General features: G+C 36.3%; 1 protein-coding gene across 6 annotated transcripts in view; it reads right to left on the reverse strand.

Moving 5' to 3' along the window:
* Nucleotides 1-23336, reverse strand: part of TNPO1 (transportin 1) — a 90664-nt gene that overhangs the window by 24291 nt on the left and 43037 nt on the right. For all 6 annotated transcript variants that reach the window (XM_027100870.1, XM_027100872.1, XM_027100871.1 and 3 more), the window contains 7 exons: nt 22149-22255; nt 20076-20209; nt 18565-18646; nt 15481-15603; nt 13218-13336; nt 5780-5840; nt 4844-5012 (listed from right to left, as the gene is read on the reverse strand). In XM_027100870.1, coding sequence (XP_026956671.1) covers nt 4844-5012; nt 5780-5840; nt 13218-13336; nt 15481-15603; nt 18565-18646; nt 20076-20209; nt 22149-22255 — 795 coding nt within the window. The remainder of the gene's footprint in view (nt 1-4843; nt 5013-5779; nt 5841-13217; nt 13337-15480; nt 15604-18564; nt 18647-20075; nt 20210-22148; nt 22256-23336) is intronic.

Consider the following 23336-nt stretch of genomic DNA (forward strand, 5'->3'; position numbering starts at 1 on the left):
TGTCAGGAAACAGAATGAAATATTTATGTACTGACACAGAATGAGTTGCATGATATATGGAAAAGAATCAGCAGAGTCCATATGATCTGATTTCACTTCTAGAACATCAGCTTTCCCTCCTAAAAAGAAGACATAGGCCTACCTCAGATATTGCAGGTTCAGTTCTAGACCACCAAAACAAAGCGAGTCAATTGAACTTTTTGGTTTCCTAGTGCATATAAAAGTTATGTTCACACTATGCTGTAGTCTAGTGAAGTGTGTAATAGCTTTATGTCTATAAACCATGTACATACCTTAACTAAAATATACTTTATAGCTAAAAAATGCTAACCATTATCTGAGCCTTTGAAAAACTGTAATCTTTCTGTGGAGGGTCTGGCCTTGATGTTGGTGGTTGCTGACTGATCAGGGTGGTGGCTGCTGAAGGCTGGGGTGGCTATGAGCAGTTTCTTAAATAAGACGACAGTGAAGTTCGCTGCATGGACTGACTCTTCCTCTCGTGAACGATTTCTCTGTAGCACGCAGTGCTGTTTGACAGCATTGTACCCAGGAGAACTTCTTTCAAAATTGGAATCAATCCTCTCAAACACTCCTGCTGCTTCATCAACCAACACTATGTAATAGTCTAAATCCTCAGTTGTCATTTCAACAATCTTCACAGCATCTTCACCAGGAGTAGATTCCATCTCAAGAAAAAGCAGTTTCTTTGCTCACCCATAAGAAGCAACTCCTCATCCATTAAAGTTTTCTCATGAGACGCAGCAATGCAGTCACAGCTTCAGGCTCCACTTCTAATTCTAGTTCTTTTGCTATTTCCACAACATCTGCAGTTACCTTCTCCACTGCAATCTTGAACCCCCTAAGAAGAATCAACTTCTTCCAAACTCCTGTTAATGTAATGCTGATATTCTGATCTCTTTCCATGAATCACAAATGTTTTTAATGGCATCTAGAATGGTGAATCCCTTCCAGAAGGTTTTCAATTTACTTTGCCCAGATACTTCAGAGGAATCACTACCTATGGCAACTATAGCCTTACAAAGTGTATTTCTGAAATTACTCCTTGATCCATGGACTGTAGAATCAATGCTGTGTTAGCAGATGGGAAAAAAACATGAACCTCATTGTACATCTCCACCTGAGCTCTTGGGTAGCCAGGTACTTTGTCGATGAGTAGTAATATTTTTAAAGAAATCATCTTTTCTGAGCAGTAGGTGTCAAGAGTAGGCTTAAAATATGCAGTAAACCTTGTCATAAACAAATGTGCTATCATCTAGGCTTTCTTGTTCCATTTACAGAGCACAGAGTAGATTTAGTGTAATTCTCAAGGACTCTAGGATTTTTGGGATGGTAGATGAGCACTGGCTTCAACTTAAAGTCACCAGCTCCATCAACCCCTAACAAGAATCAGCCTGCCCTTTGAAGCCAGGCACTGACTTCTACTCTCTAGCTATGAAAGTCTTCGATGGCATCTTCTTCCAACAGAAGGCTCTTTTGTCTACATTGAAAATCTGTTGTTTTGTGCAGCCACCTTCATTAATTATCTTAAATCTTCTGGATAACCTGCTGCAGCTTCTACATCAGCATTTGCTGCTTTACCCTGCATTATGTTATGGAGATATAAAGACTTTTTTCCTTAAACCTCAAGAACCAACCTCTTCTTCTGCAGCTTCCTCTCCTCTCTCAGCTTTCAGAGAATTGAAGAGAGTTCGGGCTTTGCTCTGGACTAGGTTTGGCTTAAGGGAATGTTGTGGCTGGTTAACCACAAAAACTTTCTCCTTATCAGCATTCAAGCTGTTTTGCTTGTTTTGTTTTTGTGTGTTCACTGGAGTAGCACTTTTAACTTCCTTCAAGAACTTTTCTTTTGCTCACAACTTGGCTAACTGGCGCAAGAGGGCTGGCTTCTGGCCTACCGCAGTTTCTACATGCCTTCCTCACTAAGCTTAATCATTTCTTTTAATTAATTAGTTGACTGATTTTTTGGCTGCGATGGGTCTTTGTTGCTGCATGCAGGCTTTCTCTAGTTGCGGTGAGCAGGGGCTACTTCACTGTGGTGTGCAGGCTTCTCATCGTGGTGGCTTCTCTTGTTGCGGAGCATGGGCTCTAGGTGCACAGGCTTCAGTAGCTGGAGTTCGCGGGCTTCAAGTCCCAGCTTAATCATTTCTAACTCTTGATTTAAAGTGAGAGACGTGGGGCGTCCCTGATGGTGCAATGGTTAAGAATCCGCCTGCTAATGCAGGGGACGCGGGTTCAAGCCCTGGTCTGGGAAGATCCCACATGCCGCAGAGCAACTAAGCCTGTGTGCCACAACTACAGAGCCTGCACTCTAGAGCCCGCAAGCCACAACTACTGAGCCTGCATGCTGCAATTACTGAAGCCCACATGCCTAGAGCCCGTGCTCCGCAACAAGAGAAGCCACCGCAATGAGAAGCCCGCGCACTGCAACGAAGAGTAGCCCCCGCTCACCACAACCAGAGAAAAGCCTGCGCCCAGCAACAAAGACCCAACGCAGCCAAAAACAAAATAAAGTGAGAGACATGCAACTAACTCTTCCTTTCACTTGAACACTTAGAGGCCACTGAAGGGTTATTAATTGGTCTAATTTCAATATTGTTGTATCTCAGAGAACCGGGACACTGAAGGAGAGGGAGAGAGATGCGGAACGGCTGTGAGTGGAGCAGTCAGAACACACACATTTACTAATTAGTAAGTTTGCCATCTTATATGAGCATGGTTCACACAGCCCCAAAACGATTACAACAGTAACATCAAAGATCACTCATCACAGATTGCCCTAACAAATATAATAACAAAAAAGCTTGCAATATTCCAAGAATTACCAAAATGTGACAGTGTCACAAAGTGAGTAAATGCTGTTGGAAAAATAGCGCCAACAGACTTGATCAGTGCAGGGATGCTACGAACCTTCAGTTTATAAAAAATGCAGTTATCTATGAAGTGCAAGAAAGCGAAGCGAAACAAAAGCTGGTTAAGCCCGTATACCCGTTTTTCTGTATCTGCATAGAAAAACTTCTGGAAGAACATAATGATGGGTGGGATGTGAAAAGGAAGTATTCCCCCCCCCCCAATTCAACACACATTATTACTTTTGCAGTTATCTACATTAAATCTTAATGCATGCTCCCCACCAACCTTAAAGTAGGAATACACTGGGAAGTAATTCTGTGGTAGTAATGAAGACCTTGGGTTCTCTTGTTGTGTGAGATTTGGGTTCCAAAACTACATGTGCCACCAGTACTAGCTAAGCTAACCATAGGGAGTTTCTCTTTTTGCAGTATCTTTACCTACCCAAGGCTGTTGGAAAGATTAAATGTGAAAGGCATACAAAGTCCTTGGCCTAGCGCTGGGCACGTTAGTCACTCTAAGGAACCGTTAGTTATAGGAAACTAAATGGGCAGTAATCAGCATAATTCCAAATAATTTACAGAGTTCAGGCTGATGATTCATGTCCTTAATTGCTCTATCGGTTAGTTACTAGAAATCTCAACCCTCTGAATCACAGCGTGGTTCTTAACTGGGGGTGATTTTGTGTCCCAAGGAACACTGGGCAATGTCTCAAGACACTGCTGGTTGTCACAATTTTGTGTGTGTTCTCCCCCCACCTCCTGCGCTACTGCCATTTACTGGGCAGAGATCAGGGCTGCTGCTCAAAATCCTATAATGGACAGGATGATCCCACAACAAAGAATTACATGGCCCAAAACGTGAAATGTGCTGTGAACTAGAGCAGCAAGATTTAAAAATCAGCACGCAAGCAAAAGCAAAACACAGGTGTCTAGATTCTCCCCAAAGTTATCTAATTAGTATGTGGCCCAGAATGCAGGCTTAATATATGATGTGGATTTGCAAGTAAGGTTGAAAACCAAGATTTTAAAAAGCATATTTGTAAGTCTGAATATGACAAAAGCAATTTATATAATTTTGGAAAATTGCATGATAATCAATATTCATGCAAATTATCACACAAAAAAATAAGTTTATGTTAGGAAAACAGGAAAAGTTGTTTTCTATGGTCAATGTTTCTATTTCACAGTATCAAACAAAATATATACCCCTTTGAGAAATGACAGTGTGAGATAAAGTCTTTTTAAGGAATAAAATGACAAGTAAATGAAGAGCAGACCCATCAGGAAAATACAAAAACAAACCCACAATAAGATTATCACTTCACATCCAGAATGGCTATAACAGAAAGAGACAACCAAAAAGTATTGACAAGCATGTGGAGAACCTGGAGCCCTAAGACACTGCTGGGGGGAATGTAAATGGTGGAGCCACTTTAAAAAACAGCCTGGTAGTACCTCAAAAGGTTAAACATAAAGTTACCATATGACTCAGTAATCCTACTCCTGGGTATATACCCAAGAGAATTGAAAACTTACGTTTACACATCAAACTTTACATAACTTCACAGCATCATTACTCACAATAGCCAAAGGGGGGAAACAAAATGTCCATCAAATGATGAACAGATAAGTCAGTCACAAAGGACCACTTTTTGTATAATTCCATTTGTAGGAAATGTCCAGAACAGTTCCTAGAGACACAATATAGATTGGTCGGTGCTTAAGGCTAGCGAACTGGAAGAAAATGGGAGTGACTACTAATGGGTACAGGGTTTCTTTTCGGGGTGATAAAAATGTTCCAAAATTTACTGTGGTGATGGTTGCACAACTCTGTGAATACACTAAAAGCCACTCAACTGTAACCTTTTGTATGGTATGTGAACTGTATGCAATGAGGGCACTGTATGGTATGTGAATTATTTCTCAACAAAACTGTTAGCAAAGCAAGCGACTGTGCTTCTCCCTCTCTGACTTACTTAGATTCCAGTCAGAAATTGTATCATCATCATCAATTTCATCGTCATCATCATCTTCCTCTTCAATTCCATCTTCATCATGCTGCTGAGCCACTGTCCTTGATCGATGAAAACGTGGCCTTATGTCCTGTTCACTATCAGGAATTGTTTCATCTTCTTCAACATCACCCTGTATATTTTTTTTAAAGGAAAATTTTGGTTATATTCATTATAAGCTAATATGTATATCAGTGAAAGAATGAGAATATTCAGATGGGGTTATGCATATTATTTTGAAATACAGTTGACTCTTGAACTATATGGGTTGGAACTGTGCGGGTTCACTAACATGCAGATTTTTTCCCAATAAATGAAGTCTTAACACTACTACATAATCCATGGTTGGCTGAATCTGCAGATATGGAACCATGGACACGGAGGGCCAACTGTAAAGTTATACAGGGATTTTTGACTGAGCTGAAGGTCAATGCTGCTAACATCCCATTTTCAAGGGTCAACTGTATACCTCTTCATTAAGAACCACTCCCCTGGGCAGAAAATATTTCTTTGTGAAGGGGAGAACAGGCTATCACATAACCCATGTTAGATATCAGGCACTTTCAAACCACATTATATGGTTTCCCACCAGCTGGTATAATCTAGAGTATCTGAATCAAGATCAGAACGTATTTAACATATTTTAAAATAAACTCCGAACAATTTGTATTAACAGGAAATGGATGCGAACTCTATTAGTGTCACCGTCTAGTTAGTTCCAATTAAGCTAGAATCTATTACCACCCAAATTCATTATCTTTGAACTCCATAGCATACTATATAACAGAAAGCCTATTTACATAGGGCCTACTCTAAATAAATGTTCTGTTAGTCAAATCCAAAGATCTACTAAGTCAATAAAAATAATCTTCCCTGTTCATCAGGAAATAGTTTCCTTACCTTAAGTAGGATGATATCTATATCTGAGTACTTCATGCCATTCACTAACACAGGAATCAACCTATAAAGAAATGAATTCGTGAAACAGAGATCTACAGATCTCAAAGTCTTAACAACCTCATGAATACTAATAATACCAATACAACAACCACCACTGCTAATATTGCCTTATAGCATGTTCTTTGTCTGCCCTTCTCAGATGATGAATACTCCCAATATATATCTCAGGCCTTTTAAATACTCATGCATGGGATCTACTGGATGGAATCTTAGTGGGGATAAGATAGCTTACTTATCAAGAGTGCTTAGAAATAAAAACAATAATTTTTTTTTCAATTTTCCCCCTAAGAATTTATCTCAAATATATGAACAAATATTCCCAATTTTTAAAGACCAATGTTCCCTGATGCAAGAACAAGAACAATGGAAACAATCTAAATTTCCATCATTAAGGGCTTGGTTAAAAATAAATTACAGTTGGGAATTCCCTGGCAGTCCAGCAGTTACAACTCTGCACTTTCACTGCTAGGGCCCTGCAGTGTTCAATTCCTGGTCGGGGAACTAAGATCCTGCAAGGATCTTATTTTTGGATGCAGCATGGCCAAAAACAAACAAACAAACAAATTAAGTAAAGTTGAAAAAACAAAAAGCCCTCTACGTGTAAAACACATAAAGCATATTTCCATTTAAGATAAAAATAATGAGAGATTCCTAGCCACAGCAATCAGAGAAGAAAAAAAAAATAAAGGAATCCAAAATGGAAAAGAAGTAAAGCTGTCACTGTTTGCAGACGACATGACACTCTACATAGAAAATCCTAAAGATGCTACTAGAAAACTACTAGAGCTCATCAATGAATCTGGGTAAAGTTGCAGTATACAAAATTAATACACAGAGCTCTCTTGCGTTCCTATACACTAACAGTGAAAGATCAGAAAGAAATTAAACAAACAATCCCACTTACCATGGCATCAAAAAGAATAAAATACCTAGCAATAAACCTACCTAAGGAGGCAAAAGACCTGTACTCAGAAAACTATAAGATACGGACGAAAGAAATCAAAGATGACACAAACAGATGGAGATATATATATACCATGTTCTTGGACTGGAAGAATCACTAGTGTCAAAATGACTATACTATCCAAAGCAATCTACAGATTCAATGCAGTCCCTATCAAATTACCAATAACATTTTTCACAGAACTAGAATGAACACTTTTACAATTCGTATGGAAACACAAAAGACCCCAAACAGCCAAAGCAATCTTGAGAAAAGAAAAATGGAACTGGAGGAATCATGCTCTCTGACTTCAGACTATGCTACAATGCTACAGTAATAAAAACAGTATGGTACTGGCACAAATACAGAAAAATAAATCAAAGGAACAGGATAGAAAGTCCAGAGATAAAACCACACACCTATGGTCACCTAATTCATGACAAAGGAGGCAAGAATATACAATGGAGAAAAGATACTCTCTTCAATAAGTGGTGCCGGGAGAACTGGACAGCTACATGTAAAAGAATGAAATTAGAACACTCCCTAACACCATACACAAAAGTAAACTCAAAATGGATTAAAGACCTAAATGTAAAGCCAGACACTATAAAACTCTTAAGAGGAAAATACAGGCAGAACGCTCTATGACATAAATTGCAGCAAGACTCTTTTGATCCACCTCCTAGAGTAATGAAAATAAAAACAAAAACAAAAGGGATCTAATTAAACTTAAAAAAGCCCTTGTACAGCAAAGGAAAGCATAAACAAAAAAAGACAACCCCCAGAATGGGAGAAAGTATTTGCAAACGAAGCAACCAACAAGGGATTAATCTCCAAAATTTACAAACGGCTCATGCAGCTCAATATCAAAAAAACAAACAACCCAATCCAAAAATGGGCAGAATATCTAAACAGACAGTTCTCCAAAGAAGACATACAGCTGGCCAAAAAGCACATAAAAAGATACTCAACATCACTAATTATTAGAGAAATGCAAATCAGAACTACAATAAGGTATCACCTCACACCAGTCAGAATGGCCATCATCAAAAAATCTACAAACAATAAATGCTGGAGAGGGTGTGGGGAAAAGGGAACCCTCCTACACTGTTGGTGGGAATGTAAACTGGTACAACCACTATAGAGAAGAGTATGGAGGTTCCTTAAAAAACAAAAATAGAGCTACCATATGATACAGCAATTCCACTCCTGGGCATATATCTGGAGAAAACCATAATTCGAAAAGATACACGCACCCCAATGTTCACTGCACTATTTACAATAGCCAGGATGTGGAAGGAGCCTAAATGTCCATCAACAGAGGAATGGATAAGGAAGATGTGGTACATATATACAATGGAATATTACTCAGCCACAAAAAGAATGAAATAATGCCATTTGCAGCAACACAGATGGACCTAGAGACTGTTATATTGAGTGAAGTCAGTCAAAGACAAATATCATATGATATCACTTATATGTGGAGACTAAAAAAATGGTACATAGGAACTTATTTACAAAACAGAAAGAGTCAGGGATGTAGAAAACAAACTTATGGTTCCCAGGGAGGAAGGGGGACAGGGATAAATTGGAAGATTGGGATAGACATATACACACTATTATATATAAAATAGATAACTAATAAGGACCTACTGTATAACACAGGGAACGCTACTTAGTAAATACTCTGTAATGGCCTACATCGGAAAAGAATCTAAAAAAGAGTGGATATGTGTGTGTGTGTGTGTAAATATATATGTGTGCGTATATATATATATATATATATATATACACACACACACACATAACTGATTCACTTGCTGTACATCTGATACTTAACACAACATTGTAAATCAACTATACTCCAATAAAAATTATTTAAAAAATTAGATTACCTATACAATAACTTATATACAGAGACTATCTAGGAAGGCTATACAATAAACTGTTGTCTTCAGAGAGGTGAGTGGGCTAAAAAGGGACGGTATCCATCTTCTACTTTATTTCTAAATGGTGTGACATTTTTATAATAAGCCTACATTCAGTATTTGTATTCCTTTTAATAAAAGAGATGACAGTGTTTAAAATATAAAAACAGTAAACTTAAAGGAATTAATCCAAAAGAAATAAATCAAAAAGGAAAAAAAGAGCTCTACCAACAAGGTTATCATAGTCTGATAAAAAGTTTGGAAATTTAAATTCTAACTTCTTAAGACATTAAGAACTTAAACTTCCAATAAGAAAATAGTTAAATAAATCAGAATATTATATCTAATCTGAAATATTATGCTGTCACCAAAAGGGAACCATAATGTCTGTAAACATGGAATTCCAGGTATACTGAAATATTTATGATGACTAGTTAAAAAAAAATATATCAAAACATGTTAAGTAAAGGTCAAAATACTAATTTCAGTTCCTTCTGTAGATATGATGGTTTTATCTTGGACAGCTTTCTTAAACTTTGGTTTGTTTCCTCACTGTCCAATCATACACACTGAAATGAGTCTACTGAGGACAAAAGGTATGAGAGAATACTTTGGAAACACGTTACAATGTCCACAGTCCACTGCTTCCAAATTCTACCTTTCATTGTTCTGGGGGGCATGGAAAAAGTGTGAATAGGCAAAAGAAACTCATACTCATGAGTACCAGCTGTGGGGTTATTAATAAAGCACCTTCTTAATAACCTAGTGAGAAAAGTATCATGATCCCTATTTTACAAACGAGTAACTAAAGCTCAGAGAGGTAATATTATTTCCACAAGGCCATAAATGTTAAGTAAATTTCCTTTCTTTACCCCAGATGTAAAAATCTCTGTCCACATTAATGTCCTCAGTGTTTGCTGTGGCTTTACTTCAAATAGTCACATGCTTTAAGACACACTAAATAAATATGTATGAAACCAATGTTAAGCACACCTCTACTTTCAATGAGGTAATTTTGCAAGCCCTCATTAACCAAAGGAATACTAACAGTAAAAAGGAAGCAGCGGGATTTCAAGTTTGTAAAAAGGAAAATATGAGCGACCCAAACTTTCATGTTCAAAGTCCTTCTAAATTCTAAAATAGATTAACGGTAGTAATTCAACATTATAGCTAGTATACCATAACTAAATAAAATTATAATACACAGAACCATACTGTGTAAGCTACAGGGATCTTGCAAGAGAACCAACTCCATCTGGATCACCAACAGTTAAATCATTTATGATATCTGTCAATAATTTCACGAAAATGATGAGGATGGATGGCAGACCATAAAATATTGAAGAGTTCACCTGAGGTGAGGTAAAGAAGTAAAGACAGTGAGCCCCATCTATTCTTTGAATCTTTTTAAGATGAAAGAAACTGCAGCAAGCTAAAAAGTTAAGGCAGCAGAGAGGGAAAAGTTTAAAGAGAGAATTTATCTATTTGATAGAGTGAGGTCCCTAAGGATAAGAAAAAAATTATGCTATCCAAGACCATAAATAGAAAGCCTGGTTAGGAAGAAGATAATTCACATGAAAATGTATCTATAAGTTTCGGGGAAAACGTGAAGGGTCACCTGTTTTCCCTACAAAGCAGAAGTGCTCAAATTGAATGAAGAGAACTTCAGAAGAGTGATAAAGGTATCAAATAGTTGCTCTGGTGAATGGAAGATAAAAGCTGATCTGGAACAGGAAAAATTGGCAGATGGTATGAAGGGTCCACTTGATGTTGAAGACCATGGATTTCTATAGCCACCAATCCTCCTAGCAGTGTAACTTTTCCCAACAGTATTTAAGAAGTAGCAAAGACAGTTCGATTAATCCAGAGCAGGGGGCAGCTGGAGGTTTATGGTCAGTACTGTTGATTTGTGGATCATGATATCTGTGCCAGATAGAGAAAGAATAAGAAGATGTGTAGGAAATAGGGAACTGATAAGGCGGGGAAAGTCAAAAAGTGAGGTAGGAAAGAGATATTGGAGTTAACTGTGACCATGTGGCAATATGGCATGTGTCTGACAAATTCCAGTCATACAAAGCAGATCATTATTTTTTAACAAATCTAACTCTTAAGAAGCTTTCTCCTGAAGCCTCATGTAGAAAACAAGAAGAGAATTTTAACGCAACATCATGGAAAGGCAATGATGTTAATACCAACAATGAATGTTTACTGAGTACTTAAGTATATGCCAAGCACTGGGTTAGTTGTTTTACATGGATTAATTCATAAATAAGCCCCAGGAGATATTAATGTACAAGAATAAAGGTGGAAAAAAAATAATTCAGGGAAAAAAAAGAAGACCCGTTCTACCAGATAACAAAATATATTAGCAAATGTTCAATAATCAATAGAGCATAGTACTGGCTAAAAAAAAAACAAAAAAAAAAACAGAAAAAGGAAAAGAAATAACAAGAATACACGACACAGCCCAGAAAGATAAAAGAGTTTAACCTTACTCTTTATTACCTTAATGCTTTCTATGTGAATTCATTTTAATAAGAAAGATCTCATCACATTAACAATTTTGATTCCTCAGCAAACATTTTTTGCTCATACTAAACAAGAATCTGGTTAACAGATCTAGGAAAAACAGTTCTTTTACTGTGTTTTTAATCTCCGGATCAGACTGATGTTGGTATTTTCCCATCCTCACAATACACTATTTGAACCAAAAATAAAAGCAGTCTTGTTTAATCTAAAAATGGTTCCCAAACCAGTGGTTTGGAAGACATATAAATCAAATCCATTTATCACTGGAATGGGTTGTTTAATGTTCGCACATAGCACACAACTAAATGGGGACTGCTGATCTTTTAGCCTGCTACCAAGTTCTTCATTGCTTACCAATGTTTAGATTTTATTAGGGTAATAAAAGAGACCACCAACCTATAACTGCTCTTATCATCTCCTAATGTTACAGCTTAGGTTTTCATTAATAAAATCTCTTCAGTTTTATAAGAATGTCTGTTTATATAACTTTTAGGATTATATGATCCTATGGTAAGAAACAAGCATATCATAAAACTGCAATCTCAAATCAGGGAGAAGAGAATAATTAATATATGAATTTCCTAAGGGGGGAAAATCCATTTAGCACATCACCTTGCACTTTACTCCCAAATAAATTCTAGATTGACTGGAATAAGACATAAGTGGCTTTGTTTTCTCGGTAGGGAAAGAATTTATTGGATAAGAAAAGGAACTTAACTGACTACATGAAAATAAGAATATCCAAGTACCCTAACTTCTGAAAAAAATGTGACTCCACTAATACAACAACATATTAAAACAAACGGTTTTGTTTTTTGCTCATCCAGAGGGCTAAGACTGGAAAAATTATGATTAATGGATTGCAAAAGTTGTGACAAGATGGGACCCTGCTGGTGGGGTGTAAACTGGTATAACTTCCCTAGAGAACTATGTGGAATATTTATGAAGATGCTTTAAAATGCTCAGGCCCTTTGACCTTGGTAAAAATCACTTCTAAGAACTCTACTTGAAAGAAATCACTACTTATGGACAAAGAAAGATGCTCAGTCCAGGATTATTTATGAGTTAAAAAAAAAAAAAAGGGCAAACAACTAAACATTCAACAAAAGAAGAAGAGTCGATTATATATACATGGTACACACACCATGATGGAACAGTACTGAAAGTTTAAAGACTAATGACATGGAGGAAAGTGCACAACTTACAATAACTGAAAAGAGCCAACCACAAAATAGTAAAATCAAATATTTAAGCATCAACTATAGCCAGATGTCACGTACATACTACCAAATTTATTTCTTCCCAAAACACTCTGAATATATCACATTTGGTATATGGTACTAACAGAGAAAAACATTAAAAGACAACACACCAAAAATACTAACAATGATGACTCAAGGGGGTGGAAATCCAAGACATTTTAAGTTTTCTACATGTTAATTTTCTTTTATGAGCCTGTATTTTCTTTATTTTCAAAAGAACATGAGCATTACTTTTTAAAGTAACTGACTTTAATATATGAAATCATTATGTTGTACACGTAAAACTAATATGCTGTTTTATATCAAATTCAACTTATCTCAATAAGACTGGAAAAAATATATTAAAAAAATAACTGATTTAACAGCATTCACTGGGTTAAAAATAGGCGTAACAATAGATTGACCAAAAATTGCATAGCATCACAACTAGTAGGAAATCCATGAGACCCCATAGTCAAATTATAAGATTATAAAAAATTGTGCCATGGATTATCCAAAATTAGTTATAATTCAGCATAAACCACCCTCATGTAATTTAGAAAACAAAAGTAACTGCTTCTTTAAAAATGTCTTTACTTATAGCATCGGTAAAATGAAGTCTTACTTCTTTAGAACTTCATTACCTGATGGCATAAGAATGTAACCTAAAAATATGAAAATGAGGAATCACTGCTAAATTTAACAACAAGGGAGTATCTGTAAGAAGGAACACTTACTTGGGAAGATGCCTCATGAGTACATCTTTGCATATTGGCTGCTCAGCCAAAGTGAGCCAAAATTCGCAGGCTTCTAAAGCCACATTTTCATCTTGATCTTGGGTCCTCTGCAGCATGTACTGTAAACAAAGGAGGCTTAGTATTAATCAGTTTAAATCATACAATTAAAATAAAACTAATCTAATTTCAGCAAGTTAACGGTCCTTTACTATGGGTCTTGCACTTTTACAGTGGTTCTCGACTTAGGCTTTGGATTTTTTAAAAAAAGCTTCCTAATCAATTCTGAAAAGCAGCCAAACTTAAGCACTACTGCTTTAGAATGTTGCCTAATGTAAAGTGTCCAATTCATATTTATCTGCTTCTATACAGGTGTATATTGTTTCATGAAACCACTGAGATTTTTAAAAAGTAATAATATTCAAACACTGTCTTCATAGATGCATCAAAATAAAAAACACCATTAAACTGTTCATAAAATGGACAATCATTTTTATAACATAACCACCGAAGCTGTCTTATAATTACAATTACCCTTTGAACAGTGAGGTTGGCATGCCAACCCTCCAAGCAGTCAAAAATCCACCTATAACTTATAGCCAACCTTCTATATATACGGTTCCTCTGTATCCAGTTCCTCATCTGCAGATTCAACCAATCTTGGGTTGTGTAGTACTGCAGTACATATTTAGTAAAAAGAAATCTGGGAATGAGTAGACCCATGAAGTTCAAACCTGTGTTGTTCAAGGGTCAACTGTATATACTTCCACATATTTAAAAAGATATATAGATATTATACAATTACAAAAATTAATTTTTTTTTAATTTGGAAAAAAGTAGTGGCATTTCTTTGTCAACTATATAATTTCTAGTTGCCAATAAAATAGGTTTATCATGTCCTTCATGTCCTTTGAACATACCAAGCCAAATTCACTCTTAAGTTGGAGGTACATTTCTGATCTCCAAATCTATCCAAATCTACCCTTCTTTTAAAAATCTAACATACCGGGAATTCCCTGCAGCCCAGTGGTTAGGACTTGGCGCTCTCACTGCCAGGGCCCTGGGCTCGATCCCTGGTCAGGAAACTAAGATTCCGCAAGGTGCACAGCGTGGCCACCCCCCCCCCCAAAAAAAAACCTTACATGCAAAAACAAAATAAACATAATCAAAGGCATGAATTCCCAATGTACCTGGGACTGAATCTGGGGTCAAGTGATGAATTCTTGAATGAAACATCTCACACATCAAAATACAGCAACACAACTGCTGTGACAGGCTAGCCCCTACCATGTTCTACTACTATGCTGGGTATTGCTGAAGAAAGAACTGTAGCCTTGTAAATTAGGTTCCCCAGCTGTGACGTGGCAAATGATTATATGTCTTTCTTAACTTTCTGGTTAACCCCAAACTCTCACTAAACTCTCAACCAACCTCACCTGATTCTTCTAAACATTTTACAGAGAGAATATCTTTATCAGAGGGAAAGTAATTTATCCCCATCTTTTGCTTCTACATATCCTTATCACTACAACTACCTTTCCTAATGTTTTAGAAAGGGAGTTACTGAACATCATGAATGCTAGCCTTCTTCTAACTGGTCTTAGATGCCATCCTTTAAGTACAACTATATTCAGCAATATGAAAACTAGGTATGACTGTAGCAATAATGAGTATTGCCCAACAAATTACTTTGTCCTAATAATAATTATGTTATTATGTATTCCTTCCTTTAATTACAACTATCTGTGCTCAACATACTTAAAATATCCTAGTAAAATTATTTTAATCACATAAGGACTGAAAGAGAGCCTTTTAAAATCTAAATGGTCTGCTAGAACTCACTATAATGGTTACATATTTTCTATTCAGAAATTGTTACCACTGTTACCATAAATCAAAAGTTGATCAGATCAATTTACCAGTTAACGGGTCAAAAATAAACTCTTTTAAGTATTATAGTTTTATTGGCCTAACCCATATCAAATAAATACAAATAACCTAAATATTTCTTAGTTACACTGGTTAAAAGCTATCTACTCCTTTAAACAACATTCCCCTCTATAACATCTTATATCTCATGAAAGAAAGATCGCCATAAAGATAATTTTTAACTTTAAGATGATAACTAATTTTTATAGTCCCCCCCCCCCCCCGCAACAAATGTGACAAATAAATTGGAAGACAGTGGCTTCACACTACACGTTTTGTGCGCAAGATTTTTCTTGAGGGGAAGATGAGGAGAAAGCCTTTAAACTGCTTGTATTACCTCAACTATATTATGCATGTGAGGAAGCAGGCGATCCATGCGAACTTCAAGCAACATCACAAGTGCCCGGCACACATTTTTCCGTACCTCTGGTTCTTCATCACCAGCCAATGCAAAGAGATTCTATTGCACAAGAAATATTTTCTTCTAGTTAAGTATTCCAACATACTAGAAAGATTTATACATAACAACCAATAATCTGCAAGGTGGCAACATTTAAAGAAACCCTAAGAAGATACTGTACAGTAAAGGCTTATGAATTAACTGGCCCTACTAATACTTTATAGCATTAGATTATAAAGTAAGACAGACGCAGGATGATAACTGCCAAAAACTATGATTTTGGTAAATGATCTAAAGCCATTTTTCGGAGTATGAGTGGTTGCATCTTGAAGTAATCTTTAGTTTATGAGAATAAAACCATGTCACTAGGACATAGGAGCATTCACCCAGATCACCCAGAATTAGAGATAATCATTAAAATACAGTTTGATTTACTCTTCAAAATTACTGTCTGTTAAGAGATTATTCCTACCAATACTGATCCTTAATAGGCATACATTCTATAAAAGCACCAACAATTGGGAAATATACACTGAGTTTCCAACAATGTGACCCTAAACTGCTGTCGTTCACTGAGTCAACTATTGAAAAAATGGTAATAGTAGCAATCGATCTTATGCTTTATGCTGTTAAGTTTCTCTACAAGGTTTAAAAAAAAAGTGGGAATGAACAATACTGTTTCAATTAACCTTCTCAACTCTAAGATGCTGCTACTCAATTTTACAAGTTTAGACGTTATATAACTTGCTAGCAAGTGGGGGAATCTGAATTTGGTTTTCACAAAATCATGGGTGAGTCCACACTCATTTCATTATACCAACAAGCCTCCACTAGAAAAAGCTGTCTGTTGCAGAGGTTCAAGTGGAGATGTCAGAAGAAAAAACAATTAAGCCTTCCCTATCTCACTCCTGAGGTTTTACTTTATTTACACACAACATACACACACATATTGAAAGCAGTAAAAAGAGGATTAAAATAATTAAGTAAAATCCAATGCGTCTCATTGTCTCTTCCCAGGACCACAGAAACATCTCCAGAGAGATGAACCTGAAATCATATTACAAGAAACGGGTAAGACAATGGAAAAATTTAAATATCAAATGTGACAATATGTGAAGTACTGCTGTAGTAGCATTTTTAAAACTTTCATTTCTCCAAGTCCTATCTCTACTTCTGAGGCTTTCAAAACTCTGTAGTTGCTCTTTTAATTTTACATGGTCAGAAAGAATACGGTTTTTCCAGCAGGTGCTGCACATATAAATCCTTCGTGAAATATGATGTTCTCTTAAGTATGAATACCCAGCTTTGCCAAGGTATGTTATAGCCAAGTATTAGTAACCAATACACTTTTCATCAGTACCAGCACATGTAGCAGGCATGATTTCAGCCCCCGATAAAAACACTGGTGACTGAAGAAAACTAACCAGTTATTGATTTAGCAAATAGTTACTGAGAGCCTACCATGTGTCAGGCGCCTCCTCTGGAGGTTTACTACTCTTACAGGATGAAGAACTGGGTGAATCTTACTGGATTACCAAGTAGCACAGAAGTGTTAATATGGTATTTAACACTAATGGAAAATATCATTAAATGTCAGGAAACATTCTTGTTCCACTTGCTGAGTATGGACCTGTGGAATTTTTATTTTCAGAAAGAATTTATTTTATTCTAAATTATATTTCTGTATAAGATGCTGGTATGTCTATTACTGTTCTCTTTAATAAGTCACGAGAGAAGAACACTAATGTTGTTATAATTACAACAAAAACTACTACTGCTTCTAAAAATAATAGCAGTAGCTAGCATGTGGAGTGCTTACTTTGTAGCAGGCACTGTTCCAATTTATTTTTAGCCAATACCTTTTTTAACAATTCAACAAGGTAAGTCTATTATTAGCTTTATTTTATAAAAACTGAAAATACCAGTTAAATAAGGTGCCCAAGGTTAACAAGCTACTAAGCTGTGGAGCTGGGATTTGAACACAGGCAGTCTTACTCCAGACTTCTAATACTGTCCACTACCCTCTATACCAAACTAGACTGAAAACACCTTGAAGCATAAAATTTCTTTATGTATCCTTACCACCAAGCACAGTGCCTGAGTCACAGTATGTATTCAGTAAAATGTATTTAAGATGCATATTTTCATTTCAATTTTCAAATGGCTTGAGGATTCTAATGGCTACTACTTGTAGTCTATTGGTAAAAGATGTTTAGAAGAAGCTTGTCAATTTAAGTGATGAGAAAAAAGAGACATAATTTCCCCCACTTCTTTCTTGTAATTTCCCAACAGGAATACCAGAAATATGGTCTCTGAAGGACTTTTTTTTTTAAAGAAGAGCTGAAAAGGAATAGACTATTTAAATTTCATTTGATGAAAATAAAAGTGAAGTGCTAAAGGAACTTTAATAATCCTTTCACAATCGCTGTTATCAAGCAGAAGTTCTGAAAAGAAATTCTACTGCTTAGGATTCAATGGCCAAAAAGCTATGCTCCTGTTGTCTTTCTGCTTTTATCAAAAAGTTAAAAAGTACCATTAGAAATGCTCGCTGAGCTTTAACAGCCAATTTTCCCCCCTGAAACTTCTCATTTTACACTGAAAACCAATGGAAAAAGAGAAGTACTATCCTTTTAATTTATACCTTCAGATTCTTTATCAAATTAAGTTTATTCAACCTCTTCATGTTTCTAATATCACAAATGAGCTGGGAGATTTAATGTCCATATGCAATTTGAACAGTATATTGAGGTAGAAATTTTTATAATCAAGATATTAAACACAGACATACCATAATCAATGTTTGCACAAGTAGAAAACTCAGTGAGAGGAAAAGTACTTTTATTTTCAGTTAACGAGAATCACAAAGTTTATACTGTACCCAATTTTAATACTATCAGAAATAATTTAAATATTGACAGCTCATAATTATAAATTATCGTATTTATAAAATAAAACTACATGCAATGAACAGTTTCTAACCTCCTCAAAAATAAGGTGGGGTGGGGGGAGGACAAATCTTACCTCAATAAAGGAATCAATATGCAACATCAGAGCTTGAGTTCTACTGATGATAAACTGATTGACACAGGCAACAGCATGAGACCTAGAAACAAAATTCAAAATACACTAATTGAAGAAGCTCTGCTCCATTTACAGAAGACTGGCAAGAATTTAAACGTTCCTCCATAATAATATTACAGTGTATGTACAGCCATGCGTGCACACGCGCGCGCGCGCGCGCACACACACACACACACACCCCCTAAAAAGAATGAGTCAAAATTCCCTATGTATTAAACATATCCTTCACATTCTTTCCGTGTTAAGTGAAAAATGCAGGTTGTGGAGCAATATGTTAACGCTACTAAGAAAGTGGAAAAGCGTCTGGAAGGACATGTTCGCTCTCAAGAGTGTGAGGTTGGATGGGGACATAATGGGAATTATTTTAGATTTTAAAATAATGGGTATGCATTCCTTCTGAAACTGAAAATGCGGACTGTTCTACAGCCTATGTGTTCTGACATACCTAATCTAATCCCATAGCAATTCTTAATGGCACTACTGTTAAAAATATACCCATAATCTAATCACTTACTACCTCCACTTCTCCTCTAGTCCAAACCATAATCTCCCATCGGGACTATGTCAAGAGGCTCTAACTGGTTTCCCAATTTCCATTATGCAAAACCCCACTACCTGTTTGACACACATATAAGATCACATAATATCCTTGTTCAGATTGCTCCAGTAGGAATCTACTTTTCCTGCCAAACGTCAAAAGGTAAATATTTTAAGCTTTGTGGGCCACCTAAGACCTCTGTGGCAGCTTTACTACCCACCCACCCACTTCAACCTTTTAAACTATGGAATCATTTGTAGCTCGTAAGTCACGCCTGAATTTGGCCACACGGGTCACAGCGTGCCGATTACTGGCGTAAACACGCCCCTGTAATGTGCTACTCCCTACCCCTCTAGCTTCATTTCCTACTGTGCTACAAAATCGTTTTCTTCTGTCACCCTAAAAGGTTTCTTCCTAACTCCAGGGACTTTGTACTGTTGTTCCCTCTTAAGTGATCTTGGCTTTGATCGTTCAGAAAGCCTTGCTACTTTACTTTGTTCAGGGTTTCTGCACAATTGCTGCCTGTTACAAAGAATGTGCTGCATAACACACCTGTGAATCACTACCTAACCCCTTATGCTCGCTATTTTTCCACAGTATGTGTCAACCCCGACAAGCTCTGCAACACACTGAATTTCAGCCTCACACAAAGGACTTTAAAAGCCTGACTGTTAACCATTATAAATGTAATTAACCATGCAGATGGTGGAGAAGTGTCATAGTTAACGAAAATTTCAGCAGAGTGACATTTCACAGGCTGTCATTAGAGGAGTAGATTTCAATTATCAAGTCCACCTCTATAGAACAGCCAGTTATCTTCTGCCAATCGCAAAAATACTAGGTAGTGCAAAGTAAGGGAGTGGTCAGGTTCGTATCCGTTTATAAATTAATTTAATATTGGCTGTATAGATACCTTATTTTTGGACTACTGTGCTTGAAGAACTGTAAAAATTTAGGAATCATGATGTTGAGAGGACGATCTAAAACATCACTATCTAAAATCTCAGCAGAATCTTCACAAATCTTCTGAAGGGCACCAAATGCTCCCTGTAAAAGACATTTCAATGATTAGAATTAAAAATGAAGCCATTTTAAAAGCAAACTGAGGAATATTCACTAATTTGTATGGATTAATGTTCCCAGTTTGCATAAAACCTGCATCATAAAATCCATACATTTAATCATCAGCTATAAAAGAAATTTATTATACCACTGAGTTATTTAAAACCTCAGTTTAAATATAATGGTACATTTTAATTTTAGCATTAAATGTCTTAGAATTAGAATTTTGATCGTCAGGGACTGTAAATAATATCATCTAATTTAAAAACTTAACTTCTGCAGTATTCTTGCCAATTTTACGTCAACAGTAATTTTTCTCTTATTAAATACCAGTTTGTTAAAACAATGTAAAACTCTATGTTTACGTATAAGTGCACTTAACCATTGTACCACTTCTCTGTTTGAAGCACAAATGGAGGTCTTAATTATCATCAAAAAATTATTTATATGTAAACCATTCATTGACAAAAGTTGTTAAAAGGGCAGGCAATTCAATTTGGTAATTTCCCCTACAACCACTTTACAACCAAGTGGCTTACCTAGAGAGCTCCTGTATATAATATCTAACCTACCAGTTACCTCAACCACCTACTTTACTCTGCTTATAATTCTATCAGCAGCATCTTGGGACTTATTCTCTACACTACAGGTTAATTTAAGAATCCTGTATGACTTAGTAGCTCCACAATTTCATGATTATCAGTTTAAACTTTTTATTCTTGGAAAGTGCTTGCTTAAAATTTTGGCTTCCTTTTATGTTATCATTATACCAAAGCACTATTTAAATTTTAATCAACTGTTACCTGATGGCTAAATATTATTATTTTAGTTTTTCTGTAACCTTCCAAGGCATTACTAGAAAATGTATATATGAGAATGCAAGGTTGTTTTCTTTTTCTTTGAGGGAGGGAGAAGAGTGACTTTTTAAGACTCCTTTTTGCTAGCTTTCCCTCTCCCTGGTCCTCTCTTCCCCAAGTCAGATCTGACAACAAAATGTTAAGTCAAAAAGACCACCTGATTCCTTTTTATTAGGTTATTTTTGTACCTGCCCTGCCTCCAAGCCTTGCTCTTTTTTGAGAGGGAGATAAGTCACTGCCTTAAGAGAGGCAAAACACCTAAAATGATTTCTATTTAAAATAGATTTCTATCCAAACTGGAAGCCTGCTAATGAAAGAAATGGTTAAGGTACTCATTAAGAAATTATAGGAAAAAAATCCATACAGATTCCCTTTCATTTCCCCAAATGGAAAGGTTGTTACTGATTTGATCAGTGGCAAACAAGAGATTATAATTAATATATAATTAAAACGATACTACAGGGCTTCCCTGGTGGCGCAGTGGTTGAGAGTCCGCCTGCCGATGCAGGGGACATGGGTTTGTGCTCCGGTCCGGGAAGATCCCACATGCCGCGGAGCGGCTGGGCCCGTGAGCCATGGCCGCTGAGCCTGTGCTCCGCAACGGGAGAGGCCCGTGTACCGCAAACAAACAAACAAAAAACTATACTACATATACCTCAGACATACCATACAACAAGAGGCACAAAAACAACTTAGAGACACTGAAAATGTACCCACAGTCTGGGAATTTGGTAAATTTAATTAAGTCCATCTTCAAAAAATACTACTTCACCTGATTAAGCTTGACAATTGCTCTGCTGATTACATATACACACACACACAAGAATAGTTTTAAAATACAAAAAACAGAAGATATTTCCTTGTAGGAAATATAGTAAAGAGGTTTTATAACTTAACGGTCTTTAAACAGTAAGATACACGATCACTAACAGAAAACAAAAAGGTAGCTTTAGGCTTCTAAGTTTTGAAGTTGTATGTTTCAGAGGAATTATTTTTTCTCAATATTACTAATAAACATGAAAAGAAAAATAGAAAAGAAAAATTATATATGAAGCAAAAATCCTTACTTCACAAGTGTTGTAATCTTCAGAATCCAACAGGCTACAGAGTTTTGGTAAGAGGTCAGGCCAATTCTGCAATTCTCCCTTGGAAGCTATAGTTGTAATCAAAATACCTTGAAAGAAAACACACCCCTTTAGGAAATCTGCCTGCATTATGTTAGATACTGCCTTGTGAACCACCACAAGCCAATGTGAGTGCTCACGTTTGCATGTGCGCGCACACACACACACACACACACATACAGTTTAAATGTTCCAAATCAGTGTACGACTTGCAAACCATGTCAACAGTAACATTCACCACAGATCACTGTATCACCACAGTACATCTGTGGAAACTCCAACATAAATCAGATCCATTTCTAATCCTGCTTGCCAACACTTCACCCTCTGTATTTTTTTTTTCCCTCTTTGTATTTTTAACAAGTACCTGTACAAAAGACTACAACCTGCTCTTCTCCAACAATAGGTCTACTAATTAAAATTACCCCTATTTTATAAAAATTATATACAAAAGAGTAGAAAGAAATACACCAAAATGTTATTAGCAGCTCTTATCACTGGGTGATGAGTATGAGTCTGTTAGATCAAATAAAAACACATAAAAGAGGTAAGAACAGCTCTCTGACTTAACCTAGGATCAAAGCCATGACTCAAGGCAGGGAGAGAAAAAGTAGATGAGCCATTAGCCCAGAACATTCCAAGGATGAATCACTGGCAAAGTGATCTTGGATCATGGAAGCTACTGGCACAGGCTGACTGATCATGTCACTCTGACTGGATTATTTCAACTGTGCTATGTGGCTTAGCTGTAATAGCTAAGGATCATGCAAATACAGAAATATGTATGTAACACAAAAATTTTGTGTATTTTCTCTGCCTTAGTAAATTTAGTATTAGTAACATAATGTAATATGCCTGGTGATTACAGATCTTTTAGCACCTTAATTAAGAGCATAAACAGTAGGCAAATAATATGTAATTCAAAATACTCTGTATTTTTTACTCTGTAAAAAAAATTTAAAAGAAGAGAAAAAGTTCTCTCTTCATAGTTATTTTGAGAATTCAGTGAGATAGGCACACAAAATGCCAGGCATATAGTAAATACTCAATAATTATTATTGAACAGCAAATTCTACTGTCTGTGTATATAAATTCTCTTTAAGTTTTCCATTGTTAGTTTTGAGAAGGTTG

The sequence above is a fragment of the Aethalodelphis obliquidens genome, unplaced genomic scaffold (assembly GCF_003676395.1).
Source record: "Aethalodelphis obliquidens isolate GAN/ISIS:26980383/991018 unplaced genomic scaffold, ASM367639v1 scaffold4, whole genome shotgun sequence".
Classification (NCBI taxonomy): Eukaryota; Metazoa; Chordata; class Mammalia; order Artiodactyla; family Delphinidae; genus Aethalodelphis; species Aethalodelphis obliquidens.